The 25,582-nt window shown below is 41.4% G+C and overlaps 2 protein-coding genes across 2 annotated transcripts in view; both read left to right on the top strand.

Annotated features, from left to right (window-relative positions):
* amacr (alpha-methylacyl-CoA racemase) overlaps window positions 1-1,258 on the top strand; it is a 32,478-nt gene extending 31,220 nt beyond the window's left edge. Inside the window, exon 6 of the mRNA XM_084160145.1 lies at window positions 144-1,258. Coding sequence (XP_084016271.1) covers window positions 144-553 — 410 coding nt within the window. The 3' untranslated portion in view covers window positions 554-1,258. The remainder of the gene's footprint in view (window positions 1-143) is intronic.
* Window positions 1,259-7,220: 5,962 nt separating this feature from the next.
* On the top strand, window positions 7,221-23,697 carry slc45a2 (solute carrier family 45 member 2). The gene is made up of 7 exons (XM_084160454.1): window positions 7,221-7,803; window positions 10,962-11,138; window positions 13,751-14,109; window positions 16,009-16,149; window positions 16,968-17,091; window positions 21,253-21,458; window positions 23,437-23,697. Exons 1-7 carry the CDS (start codon window positions 7,332-7,334, stop codon window positions 23,662-23,664), a joined length of 1,707 nt encoding a protein of 568 aa, XP_084016580.1. The 5' UTR covers window positions 7,221-7,331; the 3' UTR covers window positions 23,665-23,697.
* The last annotated feature ends 1,885 nt before the right edge of the window (window positions 23,698-25,582 follow it).

Below are 25,582 nucleotides of genomic sequence, written 5' to 3'. Positions count from 1 at the left end.
TAACCTTACATTTTTGTTTTCAAAATGTTTTACGATGTATCTAACTTTGACTTTGCCACATTTAGTGGGAACCAATATTTCCTCTACTGCATCCCTATCTATGTGTTCCACATATCTCATCACTTGCATATCACCATTTCTAGGCCTGGGATTGGATGCTGCCAACCTTCCTCCCCAGATGAGCTTCTCTGATTGGCCAGAGCTGAGGCAGATCTTCACTAAGCAGTTTGCCACTAAGACACAGGAGGAGTGGGGTTGCGTGTTTGATGGAACGGACGCTTGTGTGACTCCTGTTCTCTCTATGGACGAAGTGATCTCCCACCCCCATAACCAGAAGAGGGCCTCCTTCCACAGGGACGCCCAGGGGGAGGTGACTCCGAGCCCCGCACCTGTCCTGTCCCGCACCCCTGCTGACCCCTGCCTGGCTCGGGACCCCCTTATAGGGGAACACACACGCCCCGTTCTGGAGGAGTTTGGCTTCAAACTAGCAGAGGTAGATCAGTTGCTCTCAGCTGGTATTATTGAGTGTAACACAGCCAAAGCACGGTTGTAGCCAGGCCTTTCTCCTTCCACTGCCCCCACCCTCTCTCCTCTTCCCTCCATCCCTTTGTCCTTCTTTAAGAAAAACACCCCAGCTCGCCAATGTACACTTTAGTGTTTTAAGAGTTAGACAATGGTCTTTGGTACATGGTGTGCCATGCATTGCTGGTGTGGGAGTTACTCAATCATGAAGTACTTAGAGCCCTTGGATGAATCACACTGCAAATGCATTTAATTCATATAATTGTTATGATTATATGTAGCTCACATATGTTTGTAGTAATGGCTTCCCTCCAATATGCCATAATTGCTTCTGTAGAACATCTTTACCTACTGCAAGCCCTGTTGCCTTTGTAAAGGTTTGCACTGTAAGCACTGAATTGTAATGTATGTAATTATGTTAATAGCTAGATAACAATGACAATATGTCAGTCATTACGAGAGTAAGGGAGAGCAGAATGAGGAGGAGAGAATGTTGACCCTTGACTGTAAGTACTCTTTCATATAAATTATTACCTATATCCAAGGTTTGTGATTGTACATTATCAAATAAAATGTTATTGATCACATACAGCGAATACAACAGGTGTAGACTTTATAGTGAAATGCTTACTTACAAGCCTATTCCCAACAATGAAATAATTAAAAAGTAAGAATAATAATTGCTAAATAAAAAAGGAAGTAGTAACACAATAAAAAGGAGTACCAGTACCGAATACATGAACGTGTCATAATGTGCCCCTGAAAATATGGTAAGAAATGATTCTCAGCTATTGACTGAAGTGCCTGTATTTTATTTTAAATGTGTTAAAAGGTGAATGGGCACCCTATTAATAATATTTCTTGACAATTTGTATTAAAATACTTCAATTAAAGTCATGTTTATTTTTTCATTTAATTGTGTAGTACCACTGTTAGATCAATGTAATGCATGATGTTCAGAAGCCTAGAATTATATTTGATCATATAAGTATCACCCCAAGCTATAGATGCAGCACTTTAAATCAGGAATATAATTTACTACAGACATAAACTTGATCAATGTTGTAAACATATGAAGTCGGAGGTTTACATACACCTTAGCCAAATACATTTAAACTCAGTTTTTCACAATTCCTGACATTTAATCCTAGTAAAAATTCCCTGTCTTAGGTCAGTTAGGATCACCATTTTATTTTAAGAATGTGAAATGTCAGAATAATAGTAGAGAGAATGATTTATTTCAGCTTTTATTTCTTTCATCACATTCCCAGTGGGTCAGAAGTTTACATACACTCAATTAGTATTTGGTACCATTGCCTTTAAATTGTTTAACTTGGGTCAAACATTTCGGGTAGCCTTCCACAAGGTTCCCACAATAAGTTGGGTGAATTTTGGCCCATTCCTCCTGACAGAGCTGGTGTAACTGAGTCAGGTTTGTAGGCCTCCTTGCTCGCACACGCTTTTTCAGTTCTGCCCACAACTTTTCTATAGGATTGAGGTCAGAGCTTTGTGATGGCCACTCCAATACCTTGACTTTGTTGTCCTTAAGCCATTTTGCCACAACTTTGGAAGGATGCTTGGGGTCATTGTCCATTTGAAAGACCCATTTGCGACCAAGCTTTAACTTCCTGACTGATGTCTTGAGATGTTGCTTCAATATATCCACATCATTTTCCTTCCTCATGAGGCCATCTATTTTGTGAAGTGCACCAGTCCCTCCTGCAGCAAAGCACCCCCACAGCATGATGCTGCCATCCACGTGCTTCACGGTTGGGATGGTGTTCTTTGGCTTGCAAGCGTCCCCCTTTTTCCTCCAAACATAACAGTCATTTTTAACATTTTTTTGTTTCATTAGACCAGAGGACATTTCTCCAAAAAGCACGATCTTTGTCCCCATGTGCAGTTGCAAACCGTAGGCTTTTTTATGGCGGTTTTGGAGCAGTGGCTTCTTCCTTGCTGAGCGGCCTTTCAGGTTATGTCGAAATAGGACTCGTTTTACTGTGGATATAGATACATTTGTACTTGTTTCCTCCAGCATCTTCACAAGGTCCTTTGCTGTTGTTCTGGGATTGATTTGCACCTAAGTACGTTCATCTCTAGGAGACAGAACGCGTCTCCTTCCTGAGCGGTATGACGGCTGCGTGGTCCCATGGTGTTTATACTTGCGCACTATTGTTTGTACAGATGAACGTGGTACCCTCAGGCGTTTGGAAATTGCTCCCAAGGATGAACCCGACTTGTGGAGGTCTACAATTATTTTTCTGAGGTCTTGGCTGATTTCTTTTGATTTTCCCATGATGTCAAGCAAAGAGGCACTGAGTTTGAAGGTAGGCATTGAAATACATCCACAGGTACACTTCCAATTGACTCAAATGATGTCAATTAGCCTATCAGAAGCTTCTAAAGCAATGACATCATTTTCTGGAATTTTCCAAGCTGTTTAAAGGCACAGTCAACTTAGTGTATGTAAACTTCTGACCCACTGGAATTGTGATACAGTGAATTCTAAGTGAAATAATCTGTCTGTAAACAATTGTTGGAAAAATTACTTGTGTCATGCACAAAGTAGATGTCCTAACCGACTTGCCAAAACCATAGTTTGTTAACAAGAAATTTGTGGAGTGGTTGAAAAACAAGTTTTAATGACTCCAACCTAAGTGTATGTAAACTTTCGACTTCAACTTTGTGTGTGTGTGTGTGTATATATATATATATATATATATATATATATATATATATATATATATATATATACATACATACATACATACATACATACATACATACATACATACATACATACATACATACATACATACATACATACATACATACATACATACATACATACATACATACACACACACTACCGTTCAAAAGTTTGGGGTCACTTAGAAATGTCCTTGTTTTCGAAAGAAAAGCAAATTTTTTGTCCATTAAAATAACATCAAATTGACCTTCTAGGCAGATTTGCAAAGAAAAAGCCATATCTCAGACTGCCCATCTTAATCTTTTATTTTTATTGGCCAGTCTGAGATATGGCTTTTTCTTTGCAACTCTGCCTAGAAGTTCAGCATCCCGGAGTCGCCTCTTCACTGTTGACGTTGAGACTGGTGTTTTGCGGATACTATTTTATGAAGCTGCCAGTTGAGGACCTGTGAGGCGCCTGTTTCTCAAACTAGACACTCTAATGTATTTGTCCTCTTGCTCAGTTGTGCACCAGGGCCTCCCACTTTTTCAACATTAACAATGTCTACACTGTATTTCTGATCAATTTGATGTTATTTTAAATTGCTTTTCTTTCGAAAACAAGGACATTTCTAAGTGACCCCAAACTTTTGAACGGTAGTGTATAATATATATTTATATATACAGTGGGGAGACAAGTATTTGATACACTGCCGATTTTGCAGGTTTTCCTACTTACAAAGCATGTAGAGGTCTGTAATTTTTATCATAGGTACACTTCAACTGTGAGAGACGGAATCTAAAACAAAAATCCAGAAAATCACATTGTATGATTTTTAAGTAATTAATTTGCATTTTATTGCATGACATAAGTATTTGATCACCTACCAACCAGTAAGAATTCCGGCTCTCACAGACCTGTTAGTTTTTCTTTAAGAAGCCCTCCTGTTCTCCACTTATTACCTGTATTAACTGCACCTGTTTGAACTCGTTACCTGTATAAAAGACACCTGTCCACACACTCAATCAAACAGACTCCAACCTCTCCACAATGGCCAAGACCAGAGAGCTGTGTAAGGACATCAGGGATAAAATTGTAGACCTCCACAAGGCTGGGATGGGCAACAGGACAATAGGCAAGCAGCTTGGTGAGAAGGCAACAACTGTTGGCGCAATTATTAGAAAATGGAAGAAGTTCAAGATGACGGTCAATCACCCTCGGTCTGGGGCTCCATGCAAGATCTCACCTCGTGGGGCATCAATGATCATGAGGAAGGTGAGGGATCAGCCCAAAACTACACGGCAGGACCTGGTCAATGACCTGAAGAGAGCTGGGACCACAGTCTCAAAGAAAACCATTAGTAACACACTACGCCGTCATGGATTAAAATCCTGCAGCGCACGCAAGGTCCCCCTGCTCCAGCCAGCGCATGTCCAGGCCTGTCTGAAGTTTGCCAATGACCATCTGGATGATCCAGAGGAGGAATAGGAGAAGGTCATGTGGTCTGATGAGACAAAAATAGAGCTTTTTGGTCTAAACTCCACTCGCCGTGTTTGGAGGAAGAAGAAGGATGAGTACAACCCCAAGAACACCATCCCAACCGTGAAGCATGGAGGTGGAAACATCATTCTTTGGGGATGCTTTTCTGCAAAGGGGACAGGACGACTGCACCGTATTGAGGGGAGGATGGATGGGGCCATGTATCGCGAAATCTTGGCCAACAACCTCCTTCCCTCAGTAAGAGCATTGAAGATGGGTCGTGGCTGGGTCTTCCAGCATGACAACGACCCGAAACACACAGCCAGGGCAACTAAGGAGTGGCTCCGTAAGAAGCATCTCAAGGTCCTGGAGTGGCCTAGCCAGTCTGCAACCCAATATAACATCTTTGGAGGGAGCTGAAAGTCCGTATTGCCCAGCGACAGCCCCGAAACCTGAAGGATCTGGAGAAGGTCTGTATGGAGGAGTGGGCCAAAATCCCTGCTGCAGTGTGTGCAAACCTGGTCAAGACCTACAGGAAACGTATGATCTCTGTAATTGCAAACAAAGGTTTCTGTACCAAATATTAAGTTCTGCTTTTCTGATGTATCAAATACTTATGTCATGCAATAAAATGCAAATTAATTACTTAAAAATCATACAATGTGATTTTCTGGATTTTTGTTTTAGATTCCGTCTCTCACAGTTGAAGTGTACGTATGATAAAAATTACAGACATCTACATGCTTTGTAAGTAGGAAAACCTGCAAAATCGGCAGTGTATCAAATACTTGTTCTCCCCACTGTATACACACACACACACACACATAGTATACTGAGGATTTATCACGTATTGGGACTTTTACGACAGACCAGCCCCTGTTTTAATTTGCCCTCTATTTTGACTATACTTAGAAATTGGTTGTGTAAAGTCTCGCCTCCCACCTAATCTGATTCCCTTGGATTAGGCGCCTCCTGTCGCAGTGCTGGAATCCCATTTCACATTCCTGCTTTGAGAATATCCCTCATCGTGGATAATGTAACTACTACTATTAAGATTACCACTGCTTTGCCTTTCCTCCTTATAAACCATGACATTTAGTCTAATTCTAAAACGGCACAGTAAATATTGACCTTTAGAATGAATACATTTCCATTTTATGCACATTATCAGTTTTGACATGCTGAACAGGGCATAAATGAAAGTAATTGACCATAGAGAGATTGTATGTTTGTTTGGACACACTTTAATGTTTCAAACACGACTTGCATAATTCATGTAGCCTGATGACATTGTCTTCCGACGGGTGATGTCACTACTACGCAACACTCTCTTACTCTCTTACAATCTCTTACTGTCTCTGATGCAAGACAATGGCCTGATGGAACACCTTGATAAGAATGTTGACTTCATCCATAAAGGAAAGTAAATGACTGTAGAGATGTTGTGTTTGAAGTACAGTTCACAATTTTACTGTTTCAAATGTGTCTAGCATAACTAATCTAACCATGATCGACCACATTGATAAGAATGTCCTCCACTCAAAGTAGTCTAGCTATTGTCCCCTCAAACACGTGACCGTACCTAGCCCTCACTCATTGGTATTTTTAACTCTGGAACACAATGTATCTACTACGTTAGTGACCTTAGGACTCGAGGTCTGGTGAGAATGTGGCCTTTTAATCTGTCTGACTCTAAGCATCTGACTGCCTCCCCAGGCCTCTCTGACTGCCTCCCCAGGTTCCTCTGACGTGGGCGGTGGGCAGGGTTCCCATGAGAAACTCTGGGAATTGCCTCAACGTCTCACATGACTGAGGCAGGGTGAACTAGCTAGTGTCTCATGACAAATCCTAACAACGTTTTAGAAACTGAATTTTAATACATAGAGGAAATAAATGTGTTCAACTGCTGAGGGTACATCCTTGTCTTTGGACATCCAGTGTAATGGTATGTGTTAGTCATAGTCACGTGTGGATGGCTTCTCTTCCAGGAATTGTATACTGTAAATACGTTGGCTCCTCCATCCCCCCTCCACTCTTCCATCAAAGGGTTACAACTCCTTTTCTCCACAGGGATCACATGCTACATCACTTGATCAACCTGATGTGCACACGAGCAGAACACCAGCAGACCACAAAGATCCCTTGTGAGCGAACTGCATAAAAACAGGAAAGCAAGGATTCAGATACACATGCAATGTAACATGCTTTAGCAGAGTTGTAAATTCATCTCTTGTCATTCTCCTGTCATCCAATTCTCTCTCTCTGTTGGGACTACTGAATTTCTGGTAATCAAGTGATAATTTCATGGAACTCCAAATTATTCCAGGAATAGTTTTGATGGAAAGGAATGTAGTGTTGTGAGATGGGGTTAAAAGCCATAATCTTAGTCACGTGCTTTAAAAAAAAAAACTAAAAGTTGAAACATTCATCTAAATCAAACCAACAGCCACACCCCATCTCTCCTCCCATCTCCTCAGCCTCTCCTCTCCTCGCCTCAGATCAGGACTTGTGGCTACTTGGACTCATTGCTCAACTATGCAGTAGAGAATTAGCTGGAGCCAAGAAGCAGAGATTGGGCTGTTTGCCATTGACAAGCGGGCTGAGAGCTACACCCATACACCCTCCGTCTCCCCCAGTAGCTATGTCCTTCCTCACAGGGGACCAACCCCAGCCATGCAGGCTTCCGGAGCCCGGAACACACATCACAGGTCTGGACTGTTACTCAATGGGGAGTGTGGACTGTAGGGAGTCTACGAAGGAGAACTACTTGGACAATATGGAGCCCGTTGTGTTTGGGGTGGTGGAGCTTCCCAGGCGCTCTCGGGGAAGGCTGTTGCTGCATGGCATGGTCATGTTTGGAAGGGAATTTTGCTATGCGGTGGAGGCAGCCTTCGTCACACCGGTGCTGCTCAGTGTGGGACTCCCTCAGAGCTTGTACAGCCTTGTGTGGCTGATCAGCCCCATCCTGGGCTTTCTGCTGCAACCCATCATCGGCTCGGCCAGCGACTACTGCAGGTCCCCGTGGGGCCGACGGAGGCCCTACATCCTCGCACTGGGGATTATGATGCTCATGGGCCTTACCTTGTTTCTAAATGGAGATGCAGTCATATCAGGTAAGAGCCCATTGCTATCAGGCATAGTGTTCTACAAGGTACGTGAGAACTAGTCTATGTTTTTTCAATAGTTGGGCAGCTTGGATATGAGAAACCAAAATATTTTCACTGTAACATACGTAATATATTTAATTTAAACTTGTGCTTAGTTAATGGGCTGTTTCAATGTTAATAGAAAATGTAAATATGGGTTTTAAAGCCCTGCCCGAGCCACCCCTACCCTAGGAGAAACATGAGGGTGTCATGCTCTGAACTCAAACTGCTAATTAAATTGTCTGAACACCAGATTATCTTGCTAGATTCCTTGTCTAGTGGGCACATATTTACACAGTCTGAGATGGTCAAACTAATTAACAGCTGCCAGAAGAGGGTAATAACTGAAAACGAAGAATGAAAGTATTACATATTTACATACACATATTACTACATAATTTAGTGTGTTTGTCTGGCAGTTGAATGTGTTTCATAACCATTCATGAGAAGGTGTCTTAGTGTGTCTAGACAGAAGGGTCAAATGTTCCTATTATTTGACTGGACTGTTTCCCTTCACCAAGTTGATTGCACAAGACGTTCAGCAATTATTCCAAAAATGACAAGCTTAAATGCAGGCCTTGAACAACAGCAATTATTGAAACCTTACTCTGAGTACTGAACACAATCCTGAGAGGATCTGGATTCTCAAGGGAAAACTAACTATCATCATCTGCAAAGAACAGAAATGAAAGAGATATGGCATATCTTTACACCTCTGCAAATACTGAGACGTACACTGAACAACAATATAAACGCAACATGTAAAGTGTTGGTCCCATGTTTCATGAGATGAAATAAAAGATCCCAGAAATGTTCCATATGCACAAAAAGCTTATTTCTCTCAAAGTTTGTGCACAAATTTGTTTACATCCCTGTTAGTGAGCATTTCTCCTTGCCAAGATACTCCATCCACCTGACAGGTGTGGCATATCAAGAAGCTGATTAAACAGCATGTTCATTACACAGGTGCACCTTGTGCGGGGGACAATAAAAGGCCACTCTAAAATGTAAAGTTTTGTCACACAACACAATGCCACCGATGTCGCAAGTTTTGAGGGAGCATGCAATTGGCATGCTGACTGCAGGAATGTCTACCAGAGCTGTTGCCAGAGAATTGAATGTTCATTTCCCTACCATCAGCCAACGTCATTTTAAAGAATTTGGCAGTACCTCCAACCTGTCTCACAACCGCAGACCACGTGTGTGGCGTCGTGTGGGCGAGCGGTTTGCTGATGTCAACGTTGTGAACAGAGTGCCCCATGGTGGCGATGGAGTTATGGTGTGGGCAGGCATAAGCTACGGACAACGAACACAATTGCATTTTATCGATGGTAATTTGACATTTTTTTAAAGGTATCTGTGACCAACAGATGCGTATCTGTATTCCCAGTCATGTGAAATCCATACATTAGGGCCTAATGAATTTATTTCCTGATATGAACTATAACTCAGTAAAATCTTTTAAATTGTTGCATGTTGAGTTTATATTTTTGTTCAGTATACATGTTTGGCCCATACCTCTTTTCAGAAACTGTTATATCTACTCTTGTTCATGTTGTTAATTTTCACATCCATGAATTTGAGCTTACTGGGTCAAATACATATTTCAAATACTTTTAAGTAGTTGAGCTGTGCTTGTGGATTGAAAAGGATAAATTAAAGTAGAATAATACTACAATATCTAAATGCATTCACTCCATAAGGGCTTGGATTGGATTTCCTTTTGCAGCAGTATTGTACATTGATCTGACAACCTAACTTTTTGTTTTCAGTGAATGCCTTCATTGTGGGTTGATATCCTCAAAATAGTTTTCAGTTATGCCGGATTTAACCTTCTCTGTAATAATACTGTACAATACAAAGTGTGACCACTTACAGTACTTTTGTTAAGATTAGTATCTCCATTCTTCAACACTGTAGTAAATAGTCAAACAGGATCTGTGACATAATCATAATGCACACACTGGGTGTTAGCTACTGTAGTGTACAGTACAGTACAGTACAGTATATTGTGTTTCCTACAATGGATAGAACTAAGCTTTGAGGAAAGTTCTTGAATTTCTCTGAGATCAAAACGTAGGCCTCAATACATCCGGCATTCCTAATGAGACTGCAACACAACACCCAACTGGGATTTGTAATGGGATTAGTAATCACCCAAATTAATACGGCTGTGTAGGTTTTAATTCTGCTACAATCTGTCAGGCAAATGTTTCTCTCTCAAGATAAAGGACATAATTCTGTTTATTTGTGCTCCGCTGTGTGCACAACATAATTATGACAATTATTCTGATTGATTTGCTACAGTATCTCTTTTTGATGAGCATCAACACTAGATAACTACTGTGGTGGTCCTCTGCAGCTCAGCTGGTAGAGCACGGCGCTTGTAACGCCAAGGTAGTGGGTTCGATCCCCGGGACCACCCATACACAAAAAAATGTATGCACGTATGACTGTAAATCGCTTTGGATAAAAGCGACTGCTAAATGGCATATTATTATTATTACCAATACACATGTTTATACAGAGTGTCAGATTGGGGATATTAACATACAATTAAGTAGGAGTTGTTTTTCTAGCCAGACAGAGCCATGCTGGCAATGTGTTTTGTTTCAGTTTGAGTTTATTTTCTTTTTAAAGGCAAAAACAAATACATTTGCCTTTCAAACTGCCCTTGCATTGTGTTGAACAAAAGGAATGTGGTTTCAAACATGCTATTCCTTGCTATGTGGTGAATGTATGATTGTATTAGCCCCCATCGATCATGCTCTTGATGAAACCGTAAGTATCAATGTACTGAAACTATATGATCAAATGTGTTTGATCAAGTTGTAAACAAATCCACTGACTCACTGTTTATCTCAGAAGCCCTGGAAAATATGTCTCATCACGTCTGTAAATGTCAGCTGGGACAGTGTCTGTCTTGAAGGTAATTGCTGAGCGAAAGATGTACCTCTTAAGGCAAACTTAAATTATTCAGCTGCTATGCCCCATCCTAAACAAACACAAAAAGCTTTCAGAACGATCTGTTATTGAAAGTGGAACTAGTTGTAGTAATGAGTGAAAAATCTGACAGACTGAAACCATAACTTCAAGTAAACTCCTGTCTTTCTCCTATTTTGCAGTGTTAGTACAGGATAGGTCATTGAAGAGGATATGGGCCATCGTCATAGTCATGTTTGGAGTGGTGCTATTTGACTTTGCAGCAGACTTCATCGATGGGCCAGTCAAGGCCTACCTCTTTGACGTCTGCTCGTACACAGACAAGGAAAGAGGACTGCACTACCATGCCCTTCTCACAGGTAAGAAAAATATGATATAACCTCCCTCCCACTAGTCAGATTCAATATTGTTTGATTGATAGGCTCTTACTTTTATGCTTGTGGAATATAGAAATTCAAATTGGTAGGCAAATGTGGAGATTCATTGCTTATTTGCTGTCTTTGTTGATATAGGTTTGCTTTTATATTTATATTATATGTATATTTTCAGTGTTTAGTTATCATGTAGTTAATGTGATTGTTATGGAATAAGAACTGGCCTCCCAATCTCCACTCCTTTATATTAAGTTATTTTAGTCATGAGGCAGCCGGATTGGGATCTCTGACAGTATGCAGAGTGCATGTCTGGGTGTGGGGAGGAGAGGGTCCCTGCAGCACCGAGTGCATATTCACATGTGATGTAAATACCTCTCAGTATGCTCTGTGCTTTTAAGTGGCTGTTTAGTAACCTGGAGCCTGGCCCTCAGAGCTCGCACAGTGAGTGAGTGAGTCAGTCAGTCAGTCAACAAGCGCGTGAGTAAGTTTTCAAGTGTACTAGCGAGCGAGTGCGTGGACTCAGCTGATGGCAAGGGAAGCCGGCACAGAGTGGTGTGAGCTTGTTCAGTAGGTCCTAATCCAGCAGATACTCAGTCATGTGTTGGAGTCATGAGTTGGAGCTGAGAGAGAGAGACCTGCTATTCACCGTAGCCCTGGTATGTGGAGGAATGTGTGTGTTTCTTGATACACAAGAGTTGGCTGTTATGATATTTCTCTTTTGTACTGTTTATTAGCTTAGCAGTCACACGCCCTGAACATAAAAAACGCCCCAAACTGAATTTTGACTACCCTCACAACTCACAAAACGTTACTAGCCTGTGAATTTAGAGGTGACGAACTCGAGAGTCAATTAGTGGATAAATGCATGAAAATACAGAAATCCCAAAATATTTGATATGACAATTGTTGAAACATGCCATGTCCAAGATATGCTTTGAAGTATGTATTGATTATTCTTTTAGAGCTAGAGTTGTTTACATAGCTGGATGTTTTTAGAGATTAGCTGTCTGAGCATGTAGAATGTTAATGGTTTTCATGGTCTTTGGTTCAATGTCCTTTCTAACTCACTGTGTATATCCAACCAATAACACAGATGCAGACTGTTTCCAAACCGCTTCTATGGATAGATACAAAATAAAGTATAACGTTTGACTAGTTTCTCTGCAATAACATACCATTTACAATAATGGAAGGAGGGGACCAGAGATATACAGTATACATACAAATATAGCCTGCCATATAATTCTCTTTATATGGCTCTAGAGAGGCTATTTGTTATAATAGTCAGGGAGTAGTGCAGTGACGTGAAATCCTAGTTTGAGGTTTTCAAACTCAATGCATAATTGATTACTGATTGTTTCAGTTACATGCAGGTATCTCATTGTAGGATGCAGGATGAAGAATTTAGGGAACATACGTCCAGACTTAATGCAGACAGACAGTTGATGTAAAATCCTAGTTAGACATACTCAAAATTGCTGCATAATTTATGAGAAGTTTGTGTTACAGGTTTCTCAATGTAGGGTGCTGGTGTAAGAATTGAGGGAACATACAGTAGTATGTCCAGATTATAGGGATATGTCTGACAGAACAAGCCACTTATCTGTGTGCAGGATCGTACTACGTGACAAAACTCATTTATCATAACATTACTCCCAGCTTCTCTGAGATCACCCAGCCTCAACGTTACATTGTGACATGAGCTTTAAATTCAGATGCAAGAAGCATTATTTTATCAATCAGACCCTGTATTTATTAAATACAGCCCACATTATCTTCCTGGGAAAATTCAAAACCACCACAAGCAAAATGGCGGCAGTAGGCAGAGATGGTGAAACAAGGCTCTTTACTGGTGGTCCCGAAGCCAAAATACAAAATAACAGACTTATCACCATAAAAGGAAAGCGGAGCAAATAAGTCTCAAAAACCGGCTGACAGCCAAAATACTACATTTTAGTCATTTAGCAGACGCTCTTATCCAGAGCGACTTACAGTTAGTGAGTGCATACATACTTTTTTTCATACTGGACCCTGTGGGAATCGAACCCACAACCCTGGCGTTGCAAACGCCATGCTCTACCAACTGAGCTACATTCCCTCCCTTACCCTGGACGATGCTGGGCCAATTGTGCGCCGCCCCAGGGGTCTCCCGGTCGCGGCCGGCTACGACAGAGCCTGGATTTGAATCAGGATCTCTAGTGGCACAGCTAGCACTGCGATGCAGTGCCTTAGACCACTGCGCCACTCGGGAGGACTACTACCTAAGACTGAAACAAATAACGAAACAGGGAGAACACTTCTCAAGTACCTGTACATAGGTCTCTGATCAGACACTGAGTAGTACTGCTGGACATAGAGAAACTAACAGAGAAAACTGAGCAAGGGAACACAGGGAAGTGAGGGCATAAATACATAGGTGAACAGGTAGACACAGGTGACACCAATAGGATACTGATTAGTCCAGACTGTGAGTGAGGAGGTGCCTAAGGTTGTCGGAGGATGACACCTAGTGGGTCGCTCCGGAACTGCGACCCCCTCCTGACTCTTAACCAATATGACTCTTAACCAATATCTATTGTGCCTGTTGTCTGTTGCAGGGCTTGGGGGTGCCTTCGGGTACCTCGTGGGAGCCATGGACTGGGGTCACTCGTCCCTGGGCCGACTGCTGGGGTCAGAGTACCAGGTCATCTACTTCTTCTCTGCTCTGACCTGGACGATATTCCTCATCGTGCATCTCTTCAGCATCCCAGAGACACCCCTAGCCAAGGACATTAACTTGGATACGTTGAACCCCAATGCCCTCCTCCTCATCAGCACACACAGCAGCAGTGGTGGCTATGGATCCTTGCATGGATCCATGTCGCAAGAGTCGGAGCCAGACCTCCGGCCTCGTTCATTCTCTGCCCTGGGGGAAGCTAATTCCGTCACATCCAGTGCCAAGCAACCCAACAAAGAGGTATGTCAAAGACATACCATGGAGTCTACTCTGGCTGACATTCGCTATGAGATCCTGACTTTGATACCAATACTGTGTTTTACAGGTAACAAAACAAAGAGATTGGTCTATGAAACTACACACACTAATGAAATGTCAAATCCCTTGAAAGACATCAGTGTTTATTAAGAAGAATGTGATCACACTGTAGAGTAATCTTGATGTACACTGCAGTATACGTGCTGTGATTTAGTGTTTTATGTTCATATCTCATGGCACTTCTATGGCACCTTGGGGAAAAGCTCTTGATTTACTCGTGAGGAGATATGTATTATATACTATTTACACAGTATAGTGTGACCTTTGTGTTTTCTGACACAAGTCTCACACGCAGGCCCTGACCCCCAGGCTCCAGGCTCCAGACTTTAGGCTACTCTTTGATAGGTTAAAACCTGGGAATTATGTAAAGTACTTATGTAGTAGTAACAATGACTCTGTTGTATACTGATAACGCAAAATGAATGTTAGAGCTTTAAGCTATGAGCACAAGTAATTTATAAAGCCATTGTGTGTCAATACTCTCAACATTAGACTACGCAAACAGTCTGGGTGGGCGTATCTCTCTTTGGACCATTGTGAGTGGTCTGTGTCCTTAGCCAAATGTGGCATCGTTGTGTGAGATATGTGCTTTCATGTCTCTATGGTGTAGCACTGCTCTGGTGTGTGGCAGTGGTGACCACTCCCCAGGCATTGCCATAGTAACCACATAATTAGAATTTTGCAGTATTTCAATGTGTATAATTTCCATATGTGGCGTGGATAGAGGATAGTGGATAGAGAAGAGGGAGGTGGAGATTGGAGATAGGAGGATTGTTAGAGGACAACAGTCATGTTGTTATTTAAAGAAGCAAGAAATAATGACTTGTGTCTGTCTGTTCCCAAACCCAGTGTTAATGGAGGAAACAGGTGTTAGTTACCGGCGTCAGCTGGATTACATGCATGGTTACCTTGACGCTGATGAGACCAGGCATTCATCTGGCCTGGCTAGAGTGTAAAACACCCACTAAAAGGTTGTAATGTCACCTTACACGAGAAATTCATCATTATACTGTACTGTGCTATAGGTAGCTCAGCCCCTGGAATTAAATGAATTACATGATCTCTAAGGCTCATCCAGCCATTCAAACCAGTGCCCTGAAAGTGACACATTGAAACTCAGACTAGTATTTAACAATTCATTCAGCACCATGACAATGGAAATGTAATGACTGTATTTATGCCCAGCGTGTTACTATAGCTGGAAATGAATTATGACTGACTTTTCAGTTATTCAACATTTTATGAAAAGAGACAGGAAATGATTACTGTATATTCTTAGATGATACTATTCTAGCAGGCAAGGGTCCTCTATTATCACAGTAGTCAGACAGGGTACTTTGGTGTAACCATAGATTTTCATATTCTATATCGGTGGGTACAGCCACTTTACAGAATTCATAGAAAACGTTTATGGGGAATTTAGTTTGGGATAATAACATGAGTTTATGTATTTTGTCATGCCACACTGTGTACACTTACACAGTATAAAATTGCTTTAAATCCTACAGAACATTAGTTACTATATTACAGTACATTCTATTTCACCCATTTCTTTAATCCCTTGTTCTTTGTTTTATTCCCTCTGTTCCCGACTTGTTAAAACAGGATTTTTACAGGATAAGGCCAGTGTATCTGTCATTAGCTAGTAGCCTTCATCTGACCTCTCTTTATCCTTATCTGACCCCTGACTGTTCCTTGTTCTTTTTAAATTCCCTCTGTTCTTGCCTTATTAAAACTTGATTTCTACTGACCCCCTGCTGTTCCTGTGTGAGTCCTTCTGAAGTCTCATGACCTAACCCTGTGTGTTTCTCTATACTGCAGCAGAAGAGGATGACTCTGAAGTCATGTCTCCTGGCCATGATTAACATGCCTAGTCATTACCGCTGTCTCTGCGTCAGTCACCTGTTGGGTTGGACCGCCTTCCTCTGCAACATGCTCTTCTTCACAGACTTCATGGGACAGGTGAGAAGAGGAAGAGAGAGAGAAGGAGAGGGAGGTGGAGTGAGAGTGTGTGTCTGAGTGTGAGGTGGGAGGAGTGGGTTGTTCGTTCTATGTAGCTACCATTAAACGTCAAACTAATGCTATCACTCATGCACTACTAATGATTACACTTATTTGACACTGGCCATTAGAGAAGTGAATCTTTTCACTCAATTTACATTCTAATGTCATCTTTAACATTAGGCGATAGCAAGATGTTCATCATTGTGTTCATTAATAGGCTTCCTCTCTATTGGTTTAGCACCATCACAGAATTCTCTGATTGGTGGGTAGTCTCTTGTCACAGCCTTAGCTGATTGGTTCTGTGTGCTCAGATGAATTGGTCTGTAATGACAGATGGCCTTTATAATGATCACGGCTGATCTGGATGCTACAAGCACTCACACAGGCTGCAGTTACACAGTGGTCATGGTGATTTAGTGGTTGAAGGCAGATTGAGCAGCATGCCAGGCGTGAACAAACCCTGCTTTGTCTGTATCAATAGAGAGCTGTGGCACAGAGATGGTTTATGTTGTTGATACAGGCTTTGGCGGCTAAATAATAACAAATGGGATGGAGCTTGTTAACTGTTACAAGCTACTGTACAGTACATGCGCTATAAAGCAAATACATCATCATCATCCATCACTTCATGCAGGCACTAGTTTTTATCTCAATCCTCAACACCCATACCACCACTTTTATTGATTATTTGTGGGGGTGTATGTAATTATCATAATTATCATACTTGGTCATAACTTGTGTGTAATAATGGTTGAGTTGATTGTGTGTGTTGACAGATTGTGTATAAGGGCAACCCGTATGCGGACCATAACTCCACAGCCTACGAGCGGTATGAGAGGGGGGTGGAGATTGGATGCTGGGGTCTCTGTATCAACGCCATCTCCTCTGCTCTTTACTCCTGTAAGTCGTGTCGCAGCAAACATTATCGGAGTCAGCTAATGTCCACAACACGTGATTTAGCTCAAGGGTATACAGTGCTGTGAAAAAGTATTTGCCCCTTTCAGATTTTCTCTATTTTTGCATATTTTTGATACTGAATGTTATCAGATCTTCAACCAAAACCTAATATTAGATAGGGAACCTGAGTTTACAAATAACCCATAATAAGACCCATCTCATACAAAAAGTTGACTCAAGTTTGCCAAAAAGCACCTGGATGATCTTCAAGACTCTTGGAGAATGTTCTATGGACAAATGAGTTGAAAGTATAACTTTTTAGATGACATGGGTCCCATTATGCCTGGCGAAAACCAAACATTGTATTCCACAGTAAGAACCTTATACCAACGGTCAAGCATGGTGGTGGTAGTGTGATTGTTTGGGGATGCTTTGCTGCCTCAGGACCTGGATGACCTGCCTTAATAGAAGGAACCATACATTTTGTGTTATATCAGAGAATTCTACTGGAGAATGTCAGGCCATCCGTCTGTGAGCTGAAGCTGAACCGCAGCTGGGTCATGCAGCAAAACAATGATCCAAAACACACAATCAAGACTACATGAAAATGGCTAAAAACAACACATTTGAAGTTTTGGAATGGCCTAGTCAAAGTCCAGACCTAATCCCAATTGAGATGTTGTGGCAGGACTTAAAGCAAAAAGTTCATGCTTGAAAACCCACAAATGTCACTGAGTTAAAGCAGTTCTGCATGGAAGAGTGGACCAAAATTCCTCCACAGCGACATGAGAGACTGATCAACAACTACACTAAGTGTTTGGTTGGAGTCATTGCAAACTTGTCGTTTCTCTTTGCTTATTTGAGCTGTTCTTGCCATAATATGGACTTGGTCTTTTACCAAATAGAGCTATCTTCTTTACACCAACCCTACCTTGTCACAACACAACTGATTGGCTCAAACGCATTAAGAAGGAAAGAAATTCCACAAATTAACTTTTAACAATGCACACCTGTTAATTCAAATGCATTCAAGGTGACTACCTCATGAAGCTGGTTGAGAGAATGCCAAGAGTGTGCAAAGCTGTCATCAAGGCAAAGGGTGGCTACTTTGAATAATCTTTTTTGGTTACTACATGATTTCATATGTGTTATTTCATAATTTTGATGTCTTCACTATTATTCTACAATGTAGAAAATAGTAAAAATAAAGAAAACCCTTTGAATTAGTAGGTGTGTCCAAACTTTGGACTGGTAATGTATATATACAAAGAAATGTCAATAGAAAAACATGTCAAATGAAATGAAATGCAGCTAGTTTGCTGTGTTTCCAACTTCAGTTTGAAGTGAGTGTGCTGTGTAGTTGGCTAGCTAGCAAGCAGCGAAAAGCCTCCATAGCTACCATTTTTGTTTGCTATAGCAACCTGCAAAGTTCTGGAGCTATCAACCAGAGCTTAGTTAGTTTTGCTTTACATGGCAGACAATGCCTAAAATTGACCAGAGAACGCCTAAATTTGCACTTGACAACCAGTGTTAGTGAATGTAGCATCACGTTTTGTTGAAAAATGTATGGTTTGGGAAAGAATCTTGCTTTTTAATGCTGGTAACCCGTTGTATAAAAGCAATAATAAACTCGGCTTTGCCTCGTGGCTATGACCATCTCACAGCCATGATAAAAATGTCAGAACACATGGCCTCTCGTGTATTTGAGCAATAAGGCCAGAGGGGTTCTTATGCACGACGCAAGTGCCTGGATACAGCCCTTAACCATGGTATATTGGCCATATACAGTACCACAAACCCCAGAGGTGCCTTATTGCTATTATAAACTGGTTACCAACGTAATTTGAGCAGTAAAAATACATGCTTTGTCATACCCATGGTACAGTGGCTTGCGAAAGTATTCACCCCCTTGGCATTTTTCCTATTTTGTTGCCTTACAACCTGGAATTAAAATTGATTTTTGGGGGGGTTTGTATCATTTGATTTACACAACATGCCTACCACTTTGAAGATGCAAAATATTTTCTATTGTGAAACAAACAGGAAATAAGACAAAAATAAGACCGCTCCAGCTCCTTCAAGTTGGATGGGTTCCGCTGGTGTACAGCAATCTTTAAGTCATTCCACAGATTCTCAATTGGATTGAGGTCTGGGCCTTGACTAGGCCATTCCAAGACATTTAAATGTTTCCCCTTAAACCACTCAAGTGTTGCTTTAGCAGTATGCTTAGAGTCATTGTCCTGCTGGAAGGTGAACCTCCGTCCCAGTCGCAAATCTCTGGAAGACTGAAACAGGTTTCCCTCAAGAATTTCCCTGTATTTAGCGCCATCCATCATTCCTTCAATTCTGACCAGTTTCCCAGTCCCTGCCGATGCATAAACATCCCCACAGCATGATGCTGCCACTACCATGCTTCACTGTGGGGATGGTGTTCTCGGGGTGATGAGAGGTGTTGGGTTTGCGCCAGACAGTGTTTTCCTTGATGACCAAAAAGCTCAATTTTAGTCTCATCTGACCAGAGTACCTTCTTCCATATGTTTGGGGAGTCTCTCACATGCCTTGCTTATTTTTTTCTGTAAGCAATGGCTTTTTTCTGGCCACTCTTCCGTAAAGCCCAGCTCTGTGGAGTGTACGGCTTAAAGTGGTCCTTTGGACAGATACTCCCATCTCTGCTGTGGAGCTTTGCAGCTCCATCAGGGTTATCTTTGGTCTCTTTGTTGCCTCTCTGATTAATGCCCTCCTTGCCTGGTCCGTGAGTTTTGGTGGGCGGCCCTCTCTTGGCAGATTTGTTGTGGTGCCATATTCTTTCCATTTTTTAATAATGGATTTAATGGTGCTCTGTGGGACGTTAAAAGTTTCTGATACTTTTTATAACCCAACCCTGATCTGTACTTTTCCACAACATTGTCCCTGACCTGTTTGGAGAGCTCCTTGGTCTTCATGGTGCCGCTTGCTTAGTTGTGTTGCAGACTCTGGGGCCTTTCAGAACAGGTGTATATATACTGAGATCATGTGACAGATCATGTGACACTTAGATTGCACACAGGTGGACTTTATTTAACTAATTATGTGACTTCTGAAGGTAATTGGTTGCACCAGACCTTATTTAGGGGCTTCATAGCAAAGGGGGTGAATACATGTGCACACACCACTTTTCCGTTATTTATTTTTTAGAATTTTTTGAAACAAGTTGTTTTTTTCATTTCACTTCACCAATTTGGACTATTTTGTGTATGTCCATTACATAAAATCCAAATAGAAATCCATTTAAATTACAGGTTGTAATGCAACAAAATAGGAAAAATGCCAAGGGGGATGAATACTTTTGCAAGGCACTGTATACGGTCTGATGTACCACGGCTTTCAGCCAATCAGCATTCAGGGCTCAAACCACCCAGTTTATAATATTGCTTATACCATAGCATTGTTGAATACTTGTTTCTGATTGGCTTGAAGGGCATTCTAGAGCGTGCATTATTTCCCTATTAAGCACGGTATATTTGCACGGTAGAATTCAATGGCTATGGTTTATTCTAACATGTTCTATGTTTGAGCTGCTTTTGAAAGCAAAAGTTGAATTGAAAACATTATTGGCATTGTTGAATTCGATTTTAATAATAGCAAGCTAGGACTGATGGTTTGGTTAGCTTAACTAGCCAGTCTGTTTGTTTGGTTACTAAAGCAACTTCTGTAGCTATCTAGTAAACTTGCTAGCTACTTTAGTGGATGTTGAACACATTTCTACCTGCAAATGAACACATTTCTAGAGGCAAATGTGTTAAATTATAGCCATGGTATAAAAGGGATAATCAACTCGGGGCTCTATGCGTTCTCTGGAAAATAATGCATCTCCGTGGAAGGTCAGTTCCACTCTGCTAGGTGTCGTGGAACACACCTTCCACGTCATTCATTATTTTAAATAGAGCTCATAGCCCCTCGTTGATTGTCCCTCACTTAATTATACCTGCAGTCTTCTTGGACGTTACGTGTTCTTATACCCAGTAGTATATAATGTAACAAAAAAGGCTTAATTGGCAGTACCAGTCCACATACTGTGTAAAGCTGAAATCTCTCTCTCTCTCTCTCTTTCTCTCTCTCTCTCGCTCTCCCTCCCACCCTCTCTCCACCCTCCCCTCCTTCCATCTCTCTCTGATGTGTCTACAGATGTCCAGAGGCTGCTGCTGCCCTACATCGGTCTGAAGGGGCTCTACTTCGTGGGATACTTTGTGTTTGGTCTGGGCACCAGTCTTATCGGCCTGTTCCCCAACATTATCACCACCCTCATCCTGTGCAGTGTCTTCGGAGTCATGTCCAGCACCTTGTACACCATCCCCTTCAATCTCATCTCAGAGTACCACCGCGAGGAGGAGGTCAGTACCCTCTCTCTCATAGCCTGGTCCCAGATCTGTTTGTCCAACTACAATGACCATAGGAGTTGGCAAGACCGCACCAACAGATCTGGGACCAGGCTACTTTCTCACACCTCAGATAGCTGGAACTGATAGTGGATTGTACATTCTGAGGCTGTAGCAGCTTACATTAAAAGCTAATAATGTGTAGTAGTTGCGGAACCTCATCCACCACCTGTCTGTAGCTCATACATGGAGTGATGCGCAGCTGCCCTTTTAAACTGGAATGCTCACCATGTCATGTATCACAGGTGAGCTCCCCTTTTCCCTTTCATGAAGGTGTAGAGTTACTTTCTAATTATTTTCTTGATTTCATCTATATTCTGTTTTCTGTCCAACGTGAGTGTCATAAGTCACTTGTAATTCACATTGCAAATGTAATCCCACTGTAGGTTGCTTTCTCTGGAATACTTGAATATCATTCAGGGCAAATAACTTTGTACCCGCATTTCTTTAGAATGTATTCCCAAACTGTCTAAATCAATACCCATCACCCCTCCAAAGAAGAGTGTATTATAAGACAATGAGTGGTGAGGAGTGCCATCCAAATGTGTCTTAATACAGTGAGATGACAGAGTGGACCCAAGTGTATCACTAGAGCTGTTAGTGATTACATTACACTTCCCCTCAGATGGGTGACCTTCTGTACTCCCAACCCCCATCTCCCCACTCCCCATGAGCATGACTATTAGCCAGGCCATAGATCACCGCTATCTGTTGAGCCTGTCAACGTTGAGTGGTAAACGCTGTGTTGGTCAGCATGGGCCCCATGCTAAGCGCAGGTGTGCCCTTCACAACAGACACGCATCCCAAACACATGTTGGACAACGTGTTCCTTTCCATAACGCTGATGCACAACAGACCTCGCTTAGACATAGTGCTGTTAGTGTTTTGGCTAAGCAGTGAACACCCTTTCAGTATGTAAGTAGGGAAAGGCTTGGCTTTGGATGGAAAAAAAGTGATTAATGAGATTCAGTTTAGCCAATCTGCACTTCACTTTGGATTCAACACTTTCTGTCACCTTCAGTAAGGGCATTTCTGGACTGCGCTCCATGGTTAATTGTGAAAATAGTAGACATATATTCTATAAACTCAGGACATGGGGAAATAATTTGCTCCAAATCATTTAGATTGATGAAATGCACATTTTATAAAAAAAATAAAATTAAAAAAAGGAAAAGTATAGACAAGTAATATGTTACCCACATGAGAACATAATTTTCAGCAATAAAGCCCCCAAATTACTAACTGTAGTCCAGTCTGCCAATGCACGGGGCTGATTCATTTCAGAACATATAATCCCTAAATCGCTGCTTTCCCCATGAGTTGGGGAAAGACATACTGAATAATCAAACAGATGGAATATTCCAACAACGTCCCCAACTGACAAAGCAAAAGTTTTTCACACAAATGTACTTTTCCTTCATATCATGTTCATGTCTGTTTTTCCACTATTTCCCTCTGATAGGTTAGTAAATTACACTGGTTTATATCAAACCAAACATCTAATCTTGTTTCAGCTCCATTTCCTGGTAATCCATTGTGTTATCAATATATTTACTCCCTATAGAGCAGGACCTGAAGGGGATTTGTGTTAACTAGTTTATTGATTTGGAGCTGAAGCATTGCTTGTAATTCTGCTTACTAGGCAATGTTCACAAAATACTTCCACAGCTTGTCAAGTTCTTGTACTGTGTCACAATGGGTTATATTTCCTTTAGTTTTACCACATGTTCTTTCACAACATGTTTTATATATAGTGGGTGGACTGTGAATTCGTTTTGTCATGAATACATTTTGTCGTGTGTGTGTGCGTGTGTGTGCGAGTATGAGAGTATGAGAGTGTGTTTGTTATACAGTAAGTAGCATTTCTAAAATGGATTCTTCCTGTTGTGACATAATACTGTTAAAAATGTAACGTCTCCCATCCCCCCACCAGGTGCAGAGGAAGATGGGGAAAGGGAATCATGCAGGACAGGATCGAGGCACCGGCGTGGATTGTGCAGCACTCACATGTATGGTGCAGCTGGCTCAGATCATCGTTGGGGCGGGACTGGGGGCATTGGTTAACATGGCAGGAAGTGTGATTGTGGTGGTCCTCTCAGCATCAGCAATGTCTCTAATTGGCTGTCTGTTCATCACCCTCTTCATCAGATACGTGGAATAACCTCTTTAATAAAGATATTAGGTAATACCCTTTAACCTCGTCTCCCTCTTCCTTACACCCTATAAAGGTTTTTGTACATAGATTAAAAGCTGCTTCATATGCTCTTGAGCAAGGCAGAACAAACTGTGCAGATCAATGGGTTCCACTCATCCTCCCTCTGTTCCCCATCTGCTATACCAGTAGATGTTCTAAAAAATATGTTGGTGAAGACAGATGGGGCATACTAATGGTGTGCCCTTAGGCAAGGCTTTTAACCAATATAAATTCATCTGTAACGAAGTCTAAACTGTGAGCCAAGTTGCCCCAGAAGAATTCTGCCAAGCACATCACTCGAAATTGAATTCATTCAAGTGCCTTAGACCGCTCCCGAGTGTCGCAGCGGTCTAAGACACTGCATCTCAGTGCTAGAGGCGTCACTACAGACCCTGGTTCGATTCCAGGCTGCATCACAATCCGGCTGTGATTGGGAGTTCCATAGGGCGGCGCACAATTGGCCCAGTGTTGTCCAGGTTTGGCCGGGGTAGGCCATCATTGTAAATAAGAATTTGTTCTTAACTGACTTGCCTAGTTAAATAAAGGTTAAATGAAAAATAAAAAAAAGAAGTTAGAAATCCTAGACTTTATTTCATGTGGGTTTAACTCCTTTGAAACAGATTTTATTTATTTTTATTTTTATTTCACCTTTATTTAACCAGGTAAGCAAGTTGAGAATAAGTTCTCATTTACAACTGCGACCTGGCCAAGATAAAGCAAAGCAGTGCGATAAAAACAACAACAACACAGAGTTACATATGGAATAAACTAAACGTACAGTCAATAACACAATAGAAAATCTATATACAGTGTGTGCAAATGTAGTAAGTTATGGAGGTAAGGCAATAAATAGGCCATAGTGCAAAATAATTACAATTTAGTATTAACACTGGAGTGATAGATGTGCAGAAGATGATGTGCAAATAGAGATACTGGGGTGCAAATGAGCAAAATAAATAACAATGTAAATAACAATATGGGGATGAGGTAGTTGGGTGGGCTAATTACAGATGGGCTGTGTACAGGTGCAGTGATCGGTGTGCACAGAAGCATCCCACTGGGCAAAAACTGGTCGAATCAACATTGTTTCCAGATCATTTCAACCCAAAAAAATAGTTGGGATGACGTTGAATCAATTTGGGAAAAGTAATCAACGTAAGGGAATTTCATTTTTTTCACCCAACTTTTTACCTAAATCCAATGACATGGTGAAATGTTTTGTTGATTTCATGTTGAATTCACATTAGTTGACAACTCAACTAAATGTAAATCAAAACTAGACATTGAACTGATATCTGCGCCCAGTGGGATGTATTGTGCAGAATGTCATGTGGTATGCATGCACAGAGGTGCCGTATGTCATGTGTAATGCACAGAGGGTTATTGTCAATGATGTGCCCTTTGCAGTGCTCTTTCCGTTGTTTCACTTTCAGGAAGAGTGAGTAGGTGTCTGTCAACCCCCCACCTTTCATAAGCAACTCTACAGATCACCACTGCACACCTCTGACATGGCCATCTTTCCTAGAAGCAATTAGCTCAGAATAAAGGACATGTTACTGCTGGTGTTTGCTCCTATTATATTGATGATCTCTGTACTACACCTCTAAATGTAACTCTGAAAGATGTTAAAGGACAGGTAATCCAAATAAATGTGAGAGGAGAGGTTATAATAGGCCACTTCATTTCCATTTCAATTACTGATTTATAATGTCTTTGCACAACTGAAGTAGATTTTGCCCCCACTGAATACATTCCCTACAGCAGGGGTGTCAAAGTCAAATGGACGGAGGGCCAAATAAAAAATTTAGCTACAAGCCGAGGGCCGGACTGTTCGAATGTTCATTGAAAAATTTTTAAATGACGCATATAGTCTAGTGAACCTAAT

The sequence above is a fragment of the Coregonus lavaretus genome (genome assembly GCF_964263955.1).
Source record: "Coregonus lavaretus genome assembly, chromosome: 4".
Taxonomy (NCBI): Eukaryota; Metazoa; Chordata; class Actinopteri; order Salmoniformes; family Salmonidae; genus Coregonus; species Coregonus lavaretus.
This window is presented reverse-complemented; position numbering and strand designations above follow the sequence as displayed.

What these genes read in the sequence shown, in the direction of transcription:
- slc45a2 (XM_084160454.1), top strand. Translation starts at nt 7,332, where the DNA reads ATGTCCTTCCTCACAGGGGACCAACCCCAGCCATGCAGGCTTCCGGAG. An exon ending in CCAAGCAACCCAACAAAGAG is followed by an intron (nt 14,110 to 16,008) that starts GTATGTCAAAGA and finishes TCTATACTGCAG; the next exon opens with CAGAAGAGGATGACTCTGAA. An exon ending in TCACAGACTTCATGGGACAG is followed by an intron (nt 16,150 to 16,967) that starts GTGAGAAGAGGA and finishes GTGTGTTGACAG; the next exon opens with ATTGTGTATAAGGGCAACCC.